Below are 15669 nucleotides of genomic sequence, written 5' to 3'. Positions count from 1 at the left end.
ATAATGTGTTGGCAAACAAGTGCTTGTTTAGATTGGAAAAATAAATCATGTATTATCTCAGGTAATCATCAATTATTGACATATTTGTTCTTGATGCATGTGGGATGATTGCATTTGAGCACCCACTGTAGGCCAGTCATGTTGTGAGGCTGCCATCCAATTGCCAGAAGAAAACATTGGCATTTACATTTCTGAAACCAGGATATGTACAATACTGTATCAACACAAATTTGAAACGAGACCAGATGTTGGAAAAATACATTTCTAAAATGTGGCATTTAACGTCTACAATCAACGTCAATTTGAAACAAAACGCTGCTTATACAACCTTGTTGCCGTTACAACGTTAAACACAAATAAAACAACTTTGTGATGTTTAGGCAAGCAAAACAACTTGGTTAGGTTTAGGTAACAATGCAACTTGGTTAAAGTCGAGGTGAACCCGTTCGTCACGTGCATCTGAGTCTGTTACAGACTGAAAACAAATTGAGAGGCGGACCATATACGGTGTTGATTATTTGATTTGACAATTCTGAGGACTGGCTTTGGCATCGGCCAATCCAGGCTTGTTCCACCCCCAAATTGGGTGGGATTCAGCGTGTTGTCGTGCTACGCGAGTGGGATCCACGGAGTTCCAGGGAGCCAGGCTGCTTCGTGCGGAGCGAGCAGACAATCCGACGCATGGGTGCTGCCCGCCCGCCTGGAATCTCCGACAGACGACCCCTGACAGCCAGGAAAGCTGCCAGGCTCGGAGGCGCGCGCCATTATCGTTATAAATGTAAATAATATTCCTGGAATGCGTGTTTTAACGAGCCAGTTACATTTCTTTGCATTCTTAGAGATTATAGTTTTTGTTTTTTGTTCATGTTTCTAACAATTGGCCAAGTTAGTAGTTAGTTTATGGGATAGGAATTCTGCCAGATGACAGGCACTAGGCGCCATTTTCTACTTCATTTGGAAGATAAAATTATCCTGAAATTAAGATTTGATTGACAGCTGCATGTCATGATATGATTGGTTGAAATGGGGTAGAAATTTTATAGTACTAGGTACGGGTGTCACGATACACTCAGTTCACGATATGATATGATACACGATATTGGGTTCACGATAACGATACGATACAATATTTTAACAATATTTTTTTGCGATCGATTTGTAAGTTGAGGGGGCATCATCCATGCTAATTTGAGTAATTTCACCATTTTCATCCTCCGTGTCTGTAACATCCCTCGTCTGTTCAAACAAAGCAATGAAAAGGAGAGCGAGCATGCAATCAGATGCAGATCAGTGCCACCATGTTCAGCTTCTTTTTCTCGCGATATGAGATTTCATCTCAACGATACATATTGTCACGTTTTTTGTCATCACGATATATTGTGGGACGATATATTGTGACATCCCTAGTACTAGGTGACGTCAGCAAACTGTACATTACTGTTATCAATGAAATCTTAAAAAATGAACTTGATGTGAAAAAGTGTGAAAAACTAAAGAAATTAGATTTTTGTGATTTGTTTTTCATACATTATTAAATAGGTGAACTGCATACCCAGGTATTTGAACTAAAAGAAAAGAAAAGTCATTTTTGGGTTCAGCTCGACTCATGGGTTAGGGTCAGGCCCGGTTCTACGGGGGTGCAAAAGTATGCATTGCACCCTTATTTTAATTGTCTGCATGCTCAGTTGAAAAGTAAAAAAATAAATAAAAATAAATAAATGCTACAGCTGCACACTTACTGTTTAAACTTGAATTATAGTTGTTGTTTTTCTTTGTTCTTTGATGTGATTTTATGGCTTTTTGGCACCTATATGTAACCTTTTAAGGTTGAGATAGTTGTATTATCATTATATGGTCCAAATATTTCAGTAAAGCACTTGAAACACTTGAAATATTCTTGCTTGGGTGGTATCATTCTACTTGAAATGATGGTCAAATGCATTATTTTTAGTAAAATAACATGTCAAATTTTTGAGTGGGCCCGGCATCTGCACCCCTTCCTATCTAGGATGCACCCCTAGTCATCTTGTTCTGGAACCGGCCCTGGTTAGGGTTAACACGGAAAGGAGAAACACGACGTGCCTCGCTCGGGAGTCGAACTGGCGCTCTCTTGCTTGTAAGACGGGGACGCTACATACTGTACATGGGACAGTCATGAAGGTGAATATTAACGTCATAAATGTAATTAGACTCTGAGATTTATAACATTAATATTCACATATCCAGAAACATGATATGCAATGTATTTTTGTTCAGAAATGTTCATATTTTACATTACAAAATAAAATAAAATAAATAAAATAAAATGTCTGTGGATTCTAGAAATGAGAGATTTTTTCTCCATGAAAGAAGGACCCCCCATGTTTAGAACAGTAAATGTAACATGAATTGAAAGGGGACTTAAAGGGACACACACACAAATGCTGCATCAGGTATCAATGGGTTAAGGAGCCTACATTGAACCAGAACCATAGAAAATAATCCTCTATGGGGCCGCTGTCTCAAAGCCATCTGGAACATTGTTGTTGTTGTTGTTGTTGTTAGCTAAATCTCCCATTACATTACATTGCTCCATGTGGTTTCACAAGTGTTACATGAATGGCTTTTGCAATCCCAAAACCAAGATAATCTCTTCTTGATGTAATCAGAAAACACTATTCATGCCAATGTTGTGGATTAGGCCAAAGAGCTCTATTCCACTATACCGGTTTCTTTTAGCATCAGGTTATATAATAAACTAAATAGACTTAAAAAAAGCGTAATTTTGCCATAATTATCAATGGTTCTCAAACTTTTTCACATCAAGGTGGTGCGCAAGCACCTGCCCTTTTAGCCTTTGACTGATAAGTGCCCTCTTTGCAAGACACTTCAGCAGCCAAATGTTATTGTCTTCCAGAGGCTCTCGCGGGCTCATTTTTTAAGATAGTGAAGTGTCTGGCATCATATGAAACTAGAAGACTTAAGCATTTACAGGTGATTGCACCCGATAATGATCATTGTGTTCATTAATTATGCATTGTCCCGTCTAAATAAACAAATAAAGTAAAGTAAAGTAAAGGCATCCATTGGTACAAACCATGCCATGCTAGCTTGTCTGGAAGGGTGTTAAATAATCCTCCAAATTTAGGCTACATTTTGGCGAATAAAAAACTGGCATGGCCATTTTCAAAGGGGTCCCTTCATGCTAATCCCATGCAGTTTTAGGCACACACAAAATATCAGTTTTTTTTGCATGCAATATAAATGTGTTATTTTCACCTATTTTATTTGAATATTTCTGCATTACTGGGGTCCCTAAACAGTCTTGGAATTACATAAATTGGGACTCTTTGGATTCAATTAGCCCAATCGTATTCATGTGTGATGATATTAGTGCTCATAGTAGCAATTTCATTGTAGTGAGACCATTTTTCGAAACTTGACCTCACTGTATAAAATGACTTTTTTTTTTGTTAGTACATTGCGTCTTCCATTTTTCTGTAGTGTGTTGAGATAATGACAGACTGTGAACAATGCTCTGAGAAAGTGAGCAGAAAGGTTCAAAGCATTACAGTTATGCAGGGCAAACACCAAATTATTGACTTAAGTTAACATAATTCTGTCTTGGGGCTTGTAATAAGCTAACATATTGGACATTTTTCTCACAGAAATGACACAAATAATGATGATGACATATACAGGCAATGCCGCAGGATGTATGCAAGCAAACATACTGTAAGTTTAATAACGTGTACAGATGGAGTGAAGACGTCTCTGTTCAGATCATATATGATGCATGCTTAATCGGTGTTACAATTATGAGGGGTCATTAGAAAAATTTCTCCGCTTTTACTTTAGCAATAAGTTCATGCAAAACCGTGGTCTTTATTGCCATAGTAAAATTCATGTTTTTAACATGTAAAGTGGAATGAAGGAGCACTTCAAATGCGGTCACCCTCGGGCACCACACTGTGTTAATCCGGGCCTGACTACATCATGTAACTTTATTTTTTTATGAGAGGGGTGCCGTTTTTTCCACATGAGCGAGAACCAGAGTTAAAGTAGGCTATGTAGGCTAGTTTGCAACTGACAACTAACATTATCTTGACACTGTGACATTATTAGCCTACTGTCACATGATGTAAGTAGAACAGTTATGCACTCCTGGAAAATGGAGCTTGAACTCGTGTTTAGTAGTGTGCACCTGTTGCGTTGGCGATCATGTTATGAGATGATAGGCGCCGCGCTGCTCACCTGTGCAGGAGGGGAGGATCAGGATGGCATGTTCAAGTGATGAAATTAAGTTAAAATATTAGGCACGAATATTTACATTTAACTTCTCGTTGAAATCCAAGCGATAGTTTGTCACTGTCGTCTTCTCTCTGCCTTGACTGGAACGCCATTCGTACTGAGGATGAAGTTTTCACAACACAACCGATCCAGGACCCATTGCGCATGCGCGGAAAGTTGTCAAAGCACACAAGCTGTCGGGGGGGGGGGGGGGGGGGGTATACATCAATAAAATATTGATGTATATCATTCAAGCAGGAACGTGATATTTTATCATTTGCTCGATATTTGGATGCAATGGCATGTTTTTGTTTTGTAGACTGTAGGCTATGTCAATAATAATGAGTGTACATGGTGACTACAAACTATAGCATAGGTTCCACAGCCAAGGGGTTGTATTGTTCATTTCTATAGGCTGTGTGTTAATAAATTCGATTTTTATTTTGTTTTATTTTATTTTTATTTTATTTTAAGTCAGTCACTGGATATAACCCCCCTCCAGAATCAATAATGATGTTTAAAGAAACACTTGATATTACCAAGTTGCAGTCCATTGAAAATAACATGCAGCATTCAGCCTATAGAGGGCACCAAAGTAACATTTACAGTCAGGCAGTTTTTTTTTTGATTGATTGATTTATTTTGGTGAAAGTCAACACAGATACAGGGAAACAGACAGTTCACCCAGGATAAAAACACAATAAAGCCTTGCGGCTTATTTCCATTGCGGTCCTGAAACGTACAACATTTAGAGACAAAAACACACACAAATGGGAATCACCATTCAATACTCGAATTAAGACTATTTACATTATTTCTAGATTTAAAGGAATAATGGCACGCTTGAATATTATACAATACATAACATTTGTTGTTACATGTAAGGAATTAACATCCGTTGCAAACAAACTAGGTGGGGGAGGGAGGGGGATTGCGGGGGTTTAGCAGTGGGGGGCGGGTGGGAGAAGCTCGTTCCCACAGTGACTGGGGGCTATGCGTATCGCTCATAGCAGCCTCCATCTATATGGCCCCATTCAGTTGAGAACGAGGGAAGGAGGGGGGGGTGAGAAGGGGGGGGGGGGGGGGGTTGGGTGGTGAGCATAGGGATTTAGCAAGAGCTATAGGCCGGACTGTGCTGCTTGGGGGGGGGGGGGGGATGGGGGGAGGATATGTGTGTGAGTCAGTTTGCTTGTCGGCAAGGAATGTCCGTTAGATTGTCCATGTGAGATGTGTAGCCTAAGCAGCCAGATAACGGAGGCCTCCTCGTTGTTGAACGGCCTCGACCAAAGTCTTATCTTGCAGCTGTTGTAGGTGAGAGGTGGTTGGGGGGGGGGGGGGGGGGATTTGCTCCTCGTCTCCACCAGCTCTTCAAAACGGGGATAATTTGTCATGCACCTTTCGGCAGTCTCGGGGTCCAAATGAAAAAAACAATGATGGATAATTTGGTAATCCGAGTGAAAGTATAATCCCAATCTTTCCTCGGTGCTCGTCTCCGCAACATAAATCACTTCAGTCCCGGTTGTGCATCCACTCCAAGATCTCGTCCAGCTTTTTGACCACTTCAGCATTCATAGCTTCCATCTTTGATATGCGCTCAGTGATCGTATTTGTCTGAATGTTCATGCGTTCTATGACCGCATTAGACTGAGAATTCCCAACACGAGCTAACTCGTTTACCATGTTGATGAGAGAGGCTATCTGTGGGCTTTCGTTCTTCCCCATCAGCATGCAAATTTTCCGATAGATTGCTACGATGCCAACACCGATAAGCAGAAGTCCAGCTATCATGAACCCGAATTGGTAAACATCTTCAACATCTTCTACTGTCAAAATGGCAAGGCAAAGAGTTTGCCACTTTTTCCAACCATCATAAACGTACCCCGCTGAAAACGTTCCATCCGGGCATTGGGGCTCCCCCGGTCCAGCATTCTTTGTGGAGATAATCTTATCAATCGCGTTGAGAGACCAGCTTATTAATTCCATAATTCTTCAGGTTTATTTTCTTTGAATAGCCAGCGGAGAGCAGAAGGTTTTTTGCAGGGAGCAAGCTGGGGAGTCAGGAAGCAGGAGAGGGAGGAGATGCGACTGCTCAGTCCAAGGGCAAGACATTGCCTTACAACAATGTACATATTAGTTTTGCAAATGTGTTGCTTGCTCATCCTAACGTTCTGCAGATGGTAGGCCTACTACTTCACCAGTCCAACGTTAATAATGCAGGAAATGTGATATAAGAAGAAGATAATGACTGCTTTGCAGGAAATTATAAGTTAGGCTATAGCTTATAAACTCAGAACTGTAGGCCTATCTTCATTGATATAGTGCTTGCTATATCAATGAAATATGGGCACAGTTTAATTTTCTGAGTGTCTCGGTTTCTCAGTAGCTTACAACATGTTGTACAGTACTGAGTGACATCATGTGGACAGGATGGAGAACTATTTTCAAGTGTCCCCTACATTGGCCAACAATACCAAAGGTGACCCAAGGTCCTCATGCAGAGTAGGGGTCCATTAAATACGGACCTCTTCAAGAAAACATGAAAGGTGTTGATACGTATAAGAATTCATGCTGCTTCCATCAATTATAGGCTATTTAGCATATTTTTAATTTGTAATATTGCTAAACCTCCCAAGCTGAACTGTTATCCCGCATAAATCACATTTGCAACATGTAGGCTACATCACTGAACAGAATGCTTTTTTGGCCAACACAGACCATTAGCTTACCGTGTCATGCCTGGTATTGTTCGAGTTCAAAGTTCAACTTTGGCTTCCTGTTGTGAAACTATAGTTGCCTGACACAGTCTGTGTAAACTTATGTTGTAATTCAAGTAACCCCATGATCATTTTACCTAAGCATGTTCGTCACATGGCCATAAACCATTTACACAGAGACACACAGACAGTCGTGTAGACAGAGACACAACACACACACAGTCTGCTCCCTCTAGATGTGGTTAAAGATTGTCTTGTAAATATTTTTTATCAGCACATGTGAAGTAACAGTTTAATGAAAATCAGGTACTGTAGGGTAGACAAGGACATGAGTTGACATATGAACTTTGCTCTGCAATTCAGGACGCATGCACGGAAAACATGCTAATTACTTTCAGTGATGTTTAAAAAAATGCCATTGGATAAAGGATTCATTTTTTGCAGCATAAACATTGTTTCTGGTTGGTAAATGCAGTTTTGTAAGAAGATCACTGTATTCCTACAGTGATATCAATGTGTTTTTTGTTTTGTTTTGTTTTGTTTTGTTTTGTTTTGTTGCCAAATTGGTGATTTTTATTTCTTTATTTCTTTACTTTTTAATACTGGAAGTCACAAGTCAAATTTTCCATTCTGATGACAGATGGGGAATGACTGAGCTGGGGCACCACTTGGAAAATCACTGCTCAGCTTATAGCTATAGCAGTCCACAAAGTAAGAAACATCTTTGCAATCATGCCTTGTCTATATGCCCACCCAAATGAGGCATCCGAGCGCATGGATACCAATACAGTTTCAATTGAATGTCTTTGGCTTGTAGTCCATTATATCAGGACTACAATTCCCTTGATGTCTAGCAACTAGTTCAACTGATTGACACACATGTTCTGCACTAAGGCTAATCAAGTGATGTTGTCTCAGCCCTCCTTTATACTGCTACTCCAATCACTTGTTACCTGCTTATGACTTGAAGAAGGTCTATGACCGAAACCTTGCATAGTTAGTACATATGGGTTTTGCACAGATTTGAGTGTGCGGATGTTGTTAGTTTGTCACTCAATTTGATACTCATAGCTCCAGCCCCTCAGCTAAGTCTGATACCAGATGAGCAGTGCCCCCCCCCCCCACTAGCCTAGGTAAACCCAGCCCCCACGTGATCTGCTCTCTCAGTTCCCAGTCACTAGCTGTAGTGACTGAGAGCAGGTCACGTGGAGGCTGGGTTCACCCAGGCTACCCCCCCACCACACACACACACACACACACACACACACACACACACACACACACACACACACACACACACACACACACACACACACACACACACACACACACACAACACACACTCTATTTTGAATTCAATGTTTAGCCAATTCTGTAAGAGGAACAATGGTGTCTCACAATCAGCACAACAATAACATGGAAATAACAGGCAAGGCACTCATGAGGAAAAACATAAATACCTGGTTATCTTACCAGTATGTAGAATTACAAAATATGTAGGCTACATTCCTGCACAAGATCTTCTATTTCTAAACATAGCAGGTGTTAGGACGGAATAAAAAAAATGCATTTGTGCATTATACCCCTCATAAATGGAATAGTTTATAGAACTTGCTAAAATTGAATAGCTTGATTCCACTTAATAGTTTTAAACTGCCTTTTGTATGATACTATGCAATCTGAATGCTCATGTGCCCTATATGAGCTTATGTCTGCCATCCTTTTGTCAGTTGTAACTTGTTTTTGTGTGTGTGCATGAGTTTTAAGCTGTGTGTAGTTATGTTGTATGCTCAGGGCGTCATTGAAAAAGAGAGCTTGCTCTCAACTGGCCCTCCCTGAATAAATAAAGGTGAAATGAATACAGGAAATAGCTGCCCGGTAATGCAAAAATATAAATATTTATTGCATCCCTCAGTCCCAGTAATAGAAAAGCACAAAATAATAATGTGACTGCCTGTCTTATTGCCTGTCACACATCTCCTAAGTTAGCCGACGCTTACTGAGCAAAAATGTTCTTTATCTTTGAACTTTGCTCTCTTAAACCTGCAGTGACAGATGTGAACAAACCAGTCCCTAACTGTGGGAAAGCAGACTTGTGATTGGCTAGATCGGTGGCACACCCCCGTGCCTTCTCCTATCTCAGTGCTAGAGTCCTCCTAACTTTGAGGCTTTGCTCACCTATATGACTTGAAGCAGTAGGTCCAAGCCGTCCCAGTTGCAGGTCTTGACAGCATCATGTCTGAAAGAGGTGCCTTCGATACCGACGTGCAGACCCTCACCAGGTTTGTTCTGGAGGAGGGCAGGAAAGCCCAGGGAACAGGTGAGCTGACCAACCTGCTGAACTCCATCTGCACGGCTGTCAAAGCCATCTCCACTGCTGTCAGGAAGGCCGGCATCGCTAACCTGTAAGTTTGTTAATCTTTGTTTTTCCCCCCACAAGGTACAGAGAATGACAATGTTGGCATCGAACATGATTTGAGTCCAAAAATGTTAGATAAGTTGCTAACCAACCTAGCATTAAGACAGAGAAATTAAGACAGTATGAAGGGCTGAGACAACATCACTTGATTAGCCTTAATGCAGAACACTTGTGTCAATCAGTTGAACTAGCCAAAGACACAAGTGTCCCCATAAACAGCCAAGAAACGCTAAATAGCCTACATCAAATACATAATTTACAATATGTACTAAAACAACAATAAAAAATAATATAATAATACAAAAAAACTATTGAGAAAATCCTATGTAAACATCAGGCAGCGCAGCAGCCATCACATGGCACATATAGAGTATATTATAATCATCCATAGCACAACACACATGTCAAAATCCTAATTTATACCCAGTGGTTGCAGTGTTCATGGATCTCAAAGTGATTCAAGTTGACTTTTTCCATTTCATTCCATACTTTTCTTTTCAGGGGGCAGGGTTGTTTTCAGTTTTAGTTCATTACATACATTTTTTCTTTCATTCAAATTAAAAATAGTTTAAAAAAATAGTGTTTCAGGGGTTACTTAGTTATCTATGCCTTGTAAATGAGTAAGCAGTTTTAACTTAGGAACGGGTCAAAGGTGCGCTCTGCACGTTTTGTGCAATGCTCCAGGACAGGGTCGGTCGAAGATAATGCACTTTTCAGGGCTTTCTCACCGGTGCAATATTTTAACATGTTGTGATGAAAGCACAATTTCAAAATGCACAAACTAGCATAACTTCATTAAACTAAACACCTGCATCAGTGTGTTTTTAAAGTTGCAGAGAAATTGATATACATGTATTTTCATTCAGACTTCTATCTGTCCTACTTCTCTCTGGGCAGATATGGGATTGCAGGAAGCACCAATGTGACAGGCGACCAGGTGAAGAAGCTGGACATCCTGTCCAATGACCTGGTCATCAACATGCTCAAGTCCTCCTTCAGCTCCTGTGTCCTGGTGTCAGAGGAAGACGAGAGGGCAATTATTGTGGAGCCAGAAAAACAGGTGTGTGCAGCATGTGTGCATGCATGGCCTCCTTCTTTCTGTCACATGTTGTTATTATTGTGACAATGACTGATGAATGCATTTGTCTGATCTCTGACAGGGTAAATACATTGTGTGTTTTGATCCGCTGGATGGTTCCTCAAACATCGACTGTCTCGTATCAATCGGAACAATTTTCGCCATCTACAGAAAGGTTTGTGATGATGATATTGCATGCTGATTCAAAACACATTGATGTTATTACCTCGCTCTGAACAATTGTTCCACATGAAATTAAATGATCGCTGCTAAGCATTATGCATTAATTTAATTGAAATGTAAAATTGCATCAAAATGCATCAGAAAATATACACACGGCATCTTGGATACCTGCAATCATCATAATGAATCATGGGTCTACCCGTTCTTTTCTGAAAAGCATCCCCATGGTTTGGTAAATCAGCGTCTTTCTTAGAACTGATCTCATGGCACAACAAGGCGACTTTCATTTGCTTGAATTTTCAAGGACTCTATGATATATATTTTTTTACATATACACATGGCAGGTTTAGATCAACAGAAAATCAATACCAAATAGTTCCACACAGGAAACAAGTGTTGTACAGCGGTCTGATGTATTATTCCAATCAAGGCATGCATGATATACAACAATACACATGTAAACAACTGTGGGTAATGTGCCAGGTATGTTACAGCTCACCTGTACTGTGTATCAGGGTGGGAATTTAATCATTTTAGGGGCAAGGCCATCTGGCCATCGGCATCAAACAATTTTGTTTAGGGCACAAGGCCACATGCCAGGGCACAGAGGCCATTGCTCTATTGACATTGTGAAGAGCAATTTTTCTGAAATGTGTCTTAAAATGAGCCAATGACACATCCTTTGTATAGGGCAGGCTACATTAAACTGATTGTCAGTCGCTTTTAAAGCAACTGACAGTAGCAGGCTGGTAGCAGGGCACTGCCAAGGTGGCCTTAGGGATCTCAGGGCATCACGGCCAGAGGGAGGGGCAACGCAGACCATGGCCTCATGGCCTGCGTGTAATTCTCACCCTGCTGTGTATACAATAAAACGGGACAGGTTCTGTTCACAGAATCTGTCAAGAGAGGCTAAATTCACACTGTTCCCCTGATGCTGTATATGTCTGCACTGCATCCTTGTCATGGGAAACTTTATCATACCTTTTGTTTCCCAAAATGCCTCTCCCTATATTTCTGATATATATATATATATATATATATATAATATATATATATGTGTTGTTGTTGTTGCATAGACCACAGATGGTGAGCCAACTGAGAAAGATGCTCTGCAACCTGGAAGAAACATAGTGGCTGCAGGTTATGCTTTGTATGGCAGTGCCACCATGATGGTCCTTTCCACCGGTCAGGGAGTCAACTGCTTCATGCTTGACCCAGTAAGTGTCTTACTTTAAAATCATTATGTTTCTAATTCATTCCTTTATGCAAATTATACCATCACTGTCTTCGTTGTGATGGTAAAATATGTTTCTCATAGGTTCCTTGTATTTCTTTTCCAGGCCATAGGTGAGTTCATCCTGGTGGATCGAGATGTGAAGATTAAGAAGAAGGGAAAGATCTACAGTTTGAATGAAGGATATGCACAGCATTTCTATCCAGATGTAACGGAATACTTGCAGAAGAAGAAATACCCAGAGGTAAAGGCAATCAAATGCAGTTCAAATATCTATATCACCTCACATTTAAACATTATTATATTACAAAGGCCTGACCTAGAATTGGAAGTATTAACTTCTCTGTCACCACCAGATAACAATGACTTTAAGTTTTTAATTGGAAAGGAAACATTTCTTCACTCTCAAATTGATTTATTTGGCATTTCTGAAGGTCACAGAGATCATTTTCAATTTGTTTCCCCATTTTTCCTCTGACCCATTCTCAAGAAACTTCAAGAATCTTTGCATAGCACTGTAAATTCACTCTTAAGATAGAACTAGTAGTAATAAGCCAACACAGTGAACAGAAGGTGCCTCCCAGTGGCCACTGACCATCATTGACATTATATAGTGTATATTGGTGTAAACAAAAATAAATCTAGATTGAATTTTGGATAATAGGAAATGGATGTAACTGCTGAGGAATTCCACTGAACAATTGTTTGTGTTTTCTAGGATGGATCTGCCCCATATGGCGGGCGATATGTTGGTTCAATGGTAGCTGATGTGCACCGTACTTTGGTGTATGGAGGAATCTTCTTATATCCCGCCAATGTCAAGAGCCCTAAGGGCAAGGTCAGTTGGAGGTGTAAATATCAAATCTATAATCATCCAGTTATTTCAGATAATCAGAAGTTGCAAGAACATGCACACCGAAGTTCTCATGTGTCGCGTCACTCATCGTTCTGCTCTTTGTGCCTCAGCTAAGGCTGCTGTATGAATGCAACCCCATGGCGTTCATCATGGAGCAGGCCGGAGGCATGGCCACAACAGGATCCATGAATGTTCTGGACATCCAGCCCACCAACATCCACGAGCGAGTCCCTGTGGTCCTGGGCTCTCCAGATGACGTGAAGGAGTACATCTCCATCTTCAAGAAGCATGCGAAATGAGGTATTCCGCTTTAAACGAGGCACAATCAAAGAGGCACAAACAAGCAAACGGACTGAGATAAATACACAATGTTTTTGTGCAGGTTCTGAACAGGTGAAGTCTGGTGGTGAGCAAGCCAAAGCTGGGCTGACAACACTGGGGAGAGGCTGAGTAGCATGGCTCAAGCTGGACATCTCTAGTTGATCTCTACTCATTCCCTTAACTGCACTGACCAAAGAAACAGTATGAACCAGGAATAGACAATATGGTTCTTAGATATTAATGTACCCTCATTGGACATACAAAAATCTGCCTCGTTAATTGCCTAGTTGTTGCTGTCACTGTGTCTCATTTGCAGAGACTTACTTTTTTTAAAGAGACAAATTTAAACATTATTATTATTCGATGATGTACGCAAGTCCACTGTACTTCCTATGTAAGTATACAAAAAGTATTAAAAGAAAACAAGTCGATTTAAAAAGTCCTTAGATTTTCTGATTGCTTAGGCACTATTTTTTGAAACTATTTTTGCACAACTCTACACACTAACCACATAACCTTACACCAAAACCAGTAAAACATATCTCTTGCGAAAGCAAACAATTCTTGCTTGCTTTGTGGGTCCCGGTCATAAGATTTCATCCACATCACGTGCAATGATTTCTTGAGCTAGGCAGCATGGTCAGAAAGTATCTCCTGGACTGCCGTATCCAGGCCTGGCATGCCCCCTGAGGTTTCCACAAGCCTCCTCAATTGCCTGTAGAAGGGCTATGCGTTGGTGGGCTGGTGACCTGCACCTTCCAACACCATGCAGAGAAGGATTCTTCAATAAGATTCAAGAAAGGAGAGTATGAGAGATTGAGCGCAAGGAAACGTGGGTGACCTGTGAACCAAGTGTGGACCAAAGCCGCCCTTCTTCACCTCCTCATCCTCCTCTAGTTCTCACCCTCTGTCCAATGTTTGTCTCCATTGTTGTCCAAATGTTTACCTGTGTGGCCAATTTGTAGTGCTCAAGCTCTGATTTTGTAATTAAACTCATGATCTACAAGTGTTTTCACGTGTCAGTGTGGAAAGGCAATTGGCAAAGTAGTGTAGCAATGGTAGAGACCAAAGTTTGCAGTTTTGCTAGAAGTGTGTTATAAAATGACAAAGTGAATGTGTAAAGCAGAGACTTGTTTACAGATTTGTAAAAAGTGTGTTATAAAATGACAAACTGTGTGTAAAGCAGAGACCGTGCATTCAGTTTAGCACACTTGGCAGATGCGTACTGTTAATGGTTTTAGAAATAGTGCTTCAAGAATCACTGTTGGTGTTTAAACAACCAGAAAAAAACAATTACCGGTAAGTGAATACGCTATAACTCTGAACTATGATTTACAGTATCTTTATGTTTCATAGTTGACCAGTGTATTAGTATTACACTATTGGTACACTGAGAAAGTTGAATGGCGTTTCCACTGTTTTCAGTGGCTCAGTTATGAATACAATGGAAATTTATGAGATTTGGTTACCATTTTTACCATTTTTTTTTTTTTTTTTTTTGACGGACAATGCACAATAAATATATTGCACCAGAAATAGCTATTCGCTAATTTGCATTACCCTTATTAAGCCTCAATTTCATCGATTGGAATCAAGCTCGATGTTCTTACTGAGGAGCTCAACAAGGATCATAGCAATCATCCAAGCCAATTAAGTTAAAATGTTATTGGCAACACTCACCAGAAGTAATTTTGGATATTGATTATTAGTTTGTTGTCCACTTAGGATGTAAAAATACATTTTTAGTTTTGGCACTTCCTATTGGCCCATTTTAAATTGCCTTTGCACAGATCATGGAACACTATTCAACATAATTGTTATATGGTGATGATTGGACGGACACAGTAGATGAGTTAGGACCATTTCTCCTATTAACTTTCTGCTCTTTGCATATCCTGTCAAGTTTATTGGCCAACTAATAGCAATAGGGGGATTTTTTTTTATCTTTCTTTGGTATTGTGGTGTGCACATTTTAGAGGCATGACCGCCAAACATTCAGGGCCTCCATAGTGGATAATTGCTTCTGATTGGGCATATCTGTATAGTGAGACATCAAAATGAATTAACTGATTTGATTACACAGTTTGGTTAACAGTCAAGTGTTGCAGGAAGGGTAAAATGGTCAAGCTTCCTCGCTAACTGTGATATATTGGCTAAGGGGACGAAGCGTGACTCTTTCCCCCTGCAACACTCACATGCTGACAACATGAGTTATTCTGGTTAGTGTGCCGTGTGAAGTTTACTGCATTAGAGGATCTCTGTTGAAGTTAAAATTTGCTAATGTGTGAACTTGCTCTAAATAAGCATGTAGACTACATTTGTGTGATGTGTAAGATTAAATTTGTCGGATATGGATTTTTAGTTTTTTTTTGTACAGAAATGTGAACATTTCTCTCTTTCAGAGACAGAGAGAGAGAGAGAGCGAGAGAGAGAGAGAGAGAGGCCCAAAATGTTCACAAAATGTTCAAATTGTTGCATCCCTACTTATTACTGTAATTGCAATTGCACACGATCATCTGTGCAAAACTTTACACAGCAGGAAGTGCACTTTAGGCACTGTAGTGACCTTTGGAATGTACACATTTACGTAACATT

General features: G+C 40.3%; 1 protein-coding gene across 1 annotated transcript; it reads left to right on the top strand.

Moving 5' to 3' along the window:
• The first annotated feature begins 9176 nt into the window (after nucleotides 1–9176).
• On the top strand, nucleotides 9177–14483 carry LOC310780970 (fructose-1,6-bisphosphatase 1-like). Its single transcript, XM_083641502.1, has 8 exons — nucleotides 9177–9388; nucleotides 10300–10462; nucleotides 10563–10655; nucleotides 11740–11880; nucleotides 12004–12141; nucleotides 12616–12735; nucleotides 12864–13053; nucleotides 13136–14483. Exons 1-7 carry the CDS (start codon nucleotides 9219–9221, stop codon nucleotides 13050–13052), a joined length of 1014 nt encoding a protein of 337 aa, XP_083497628.1. The 5' UTR covers nucleotides 9177–9218; the 3' UTR covers nucleotide 13053; nucleotides 13136–14483.
• The last annotated feature ends 1186 nt before the right edge of the window (nucleotides 14484–15669 follow it).

This window comes from Poromitra crassiceps (genome assembly GCF_964638095.1).
Source record: "Poromitra crassiceps genome assembly, chromosome: 8".
Taxonomy (NCBI): Eukaryota; Metazoa; Chordata; class Actinopteri; order Beryciformes; family Melamphaidae; genus Poromitra; species Poromitra crassiceps.
The sequence above is the reverse complement of the archived record's forward strand: the minus strand, read 5'-3'. Positions and strand labels throughout refer to the sequence as shown.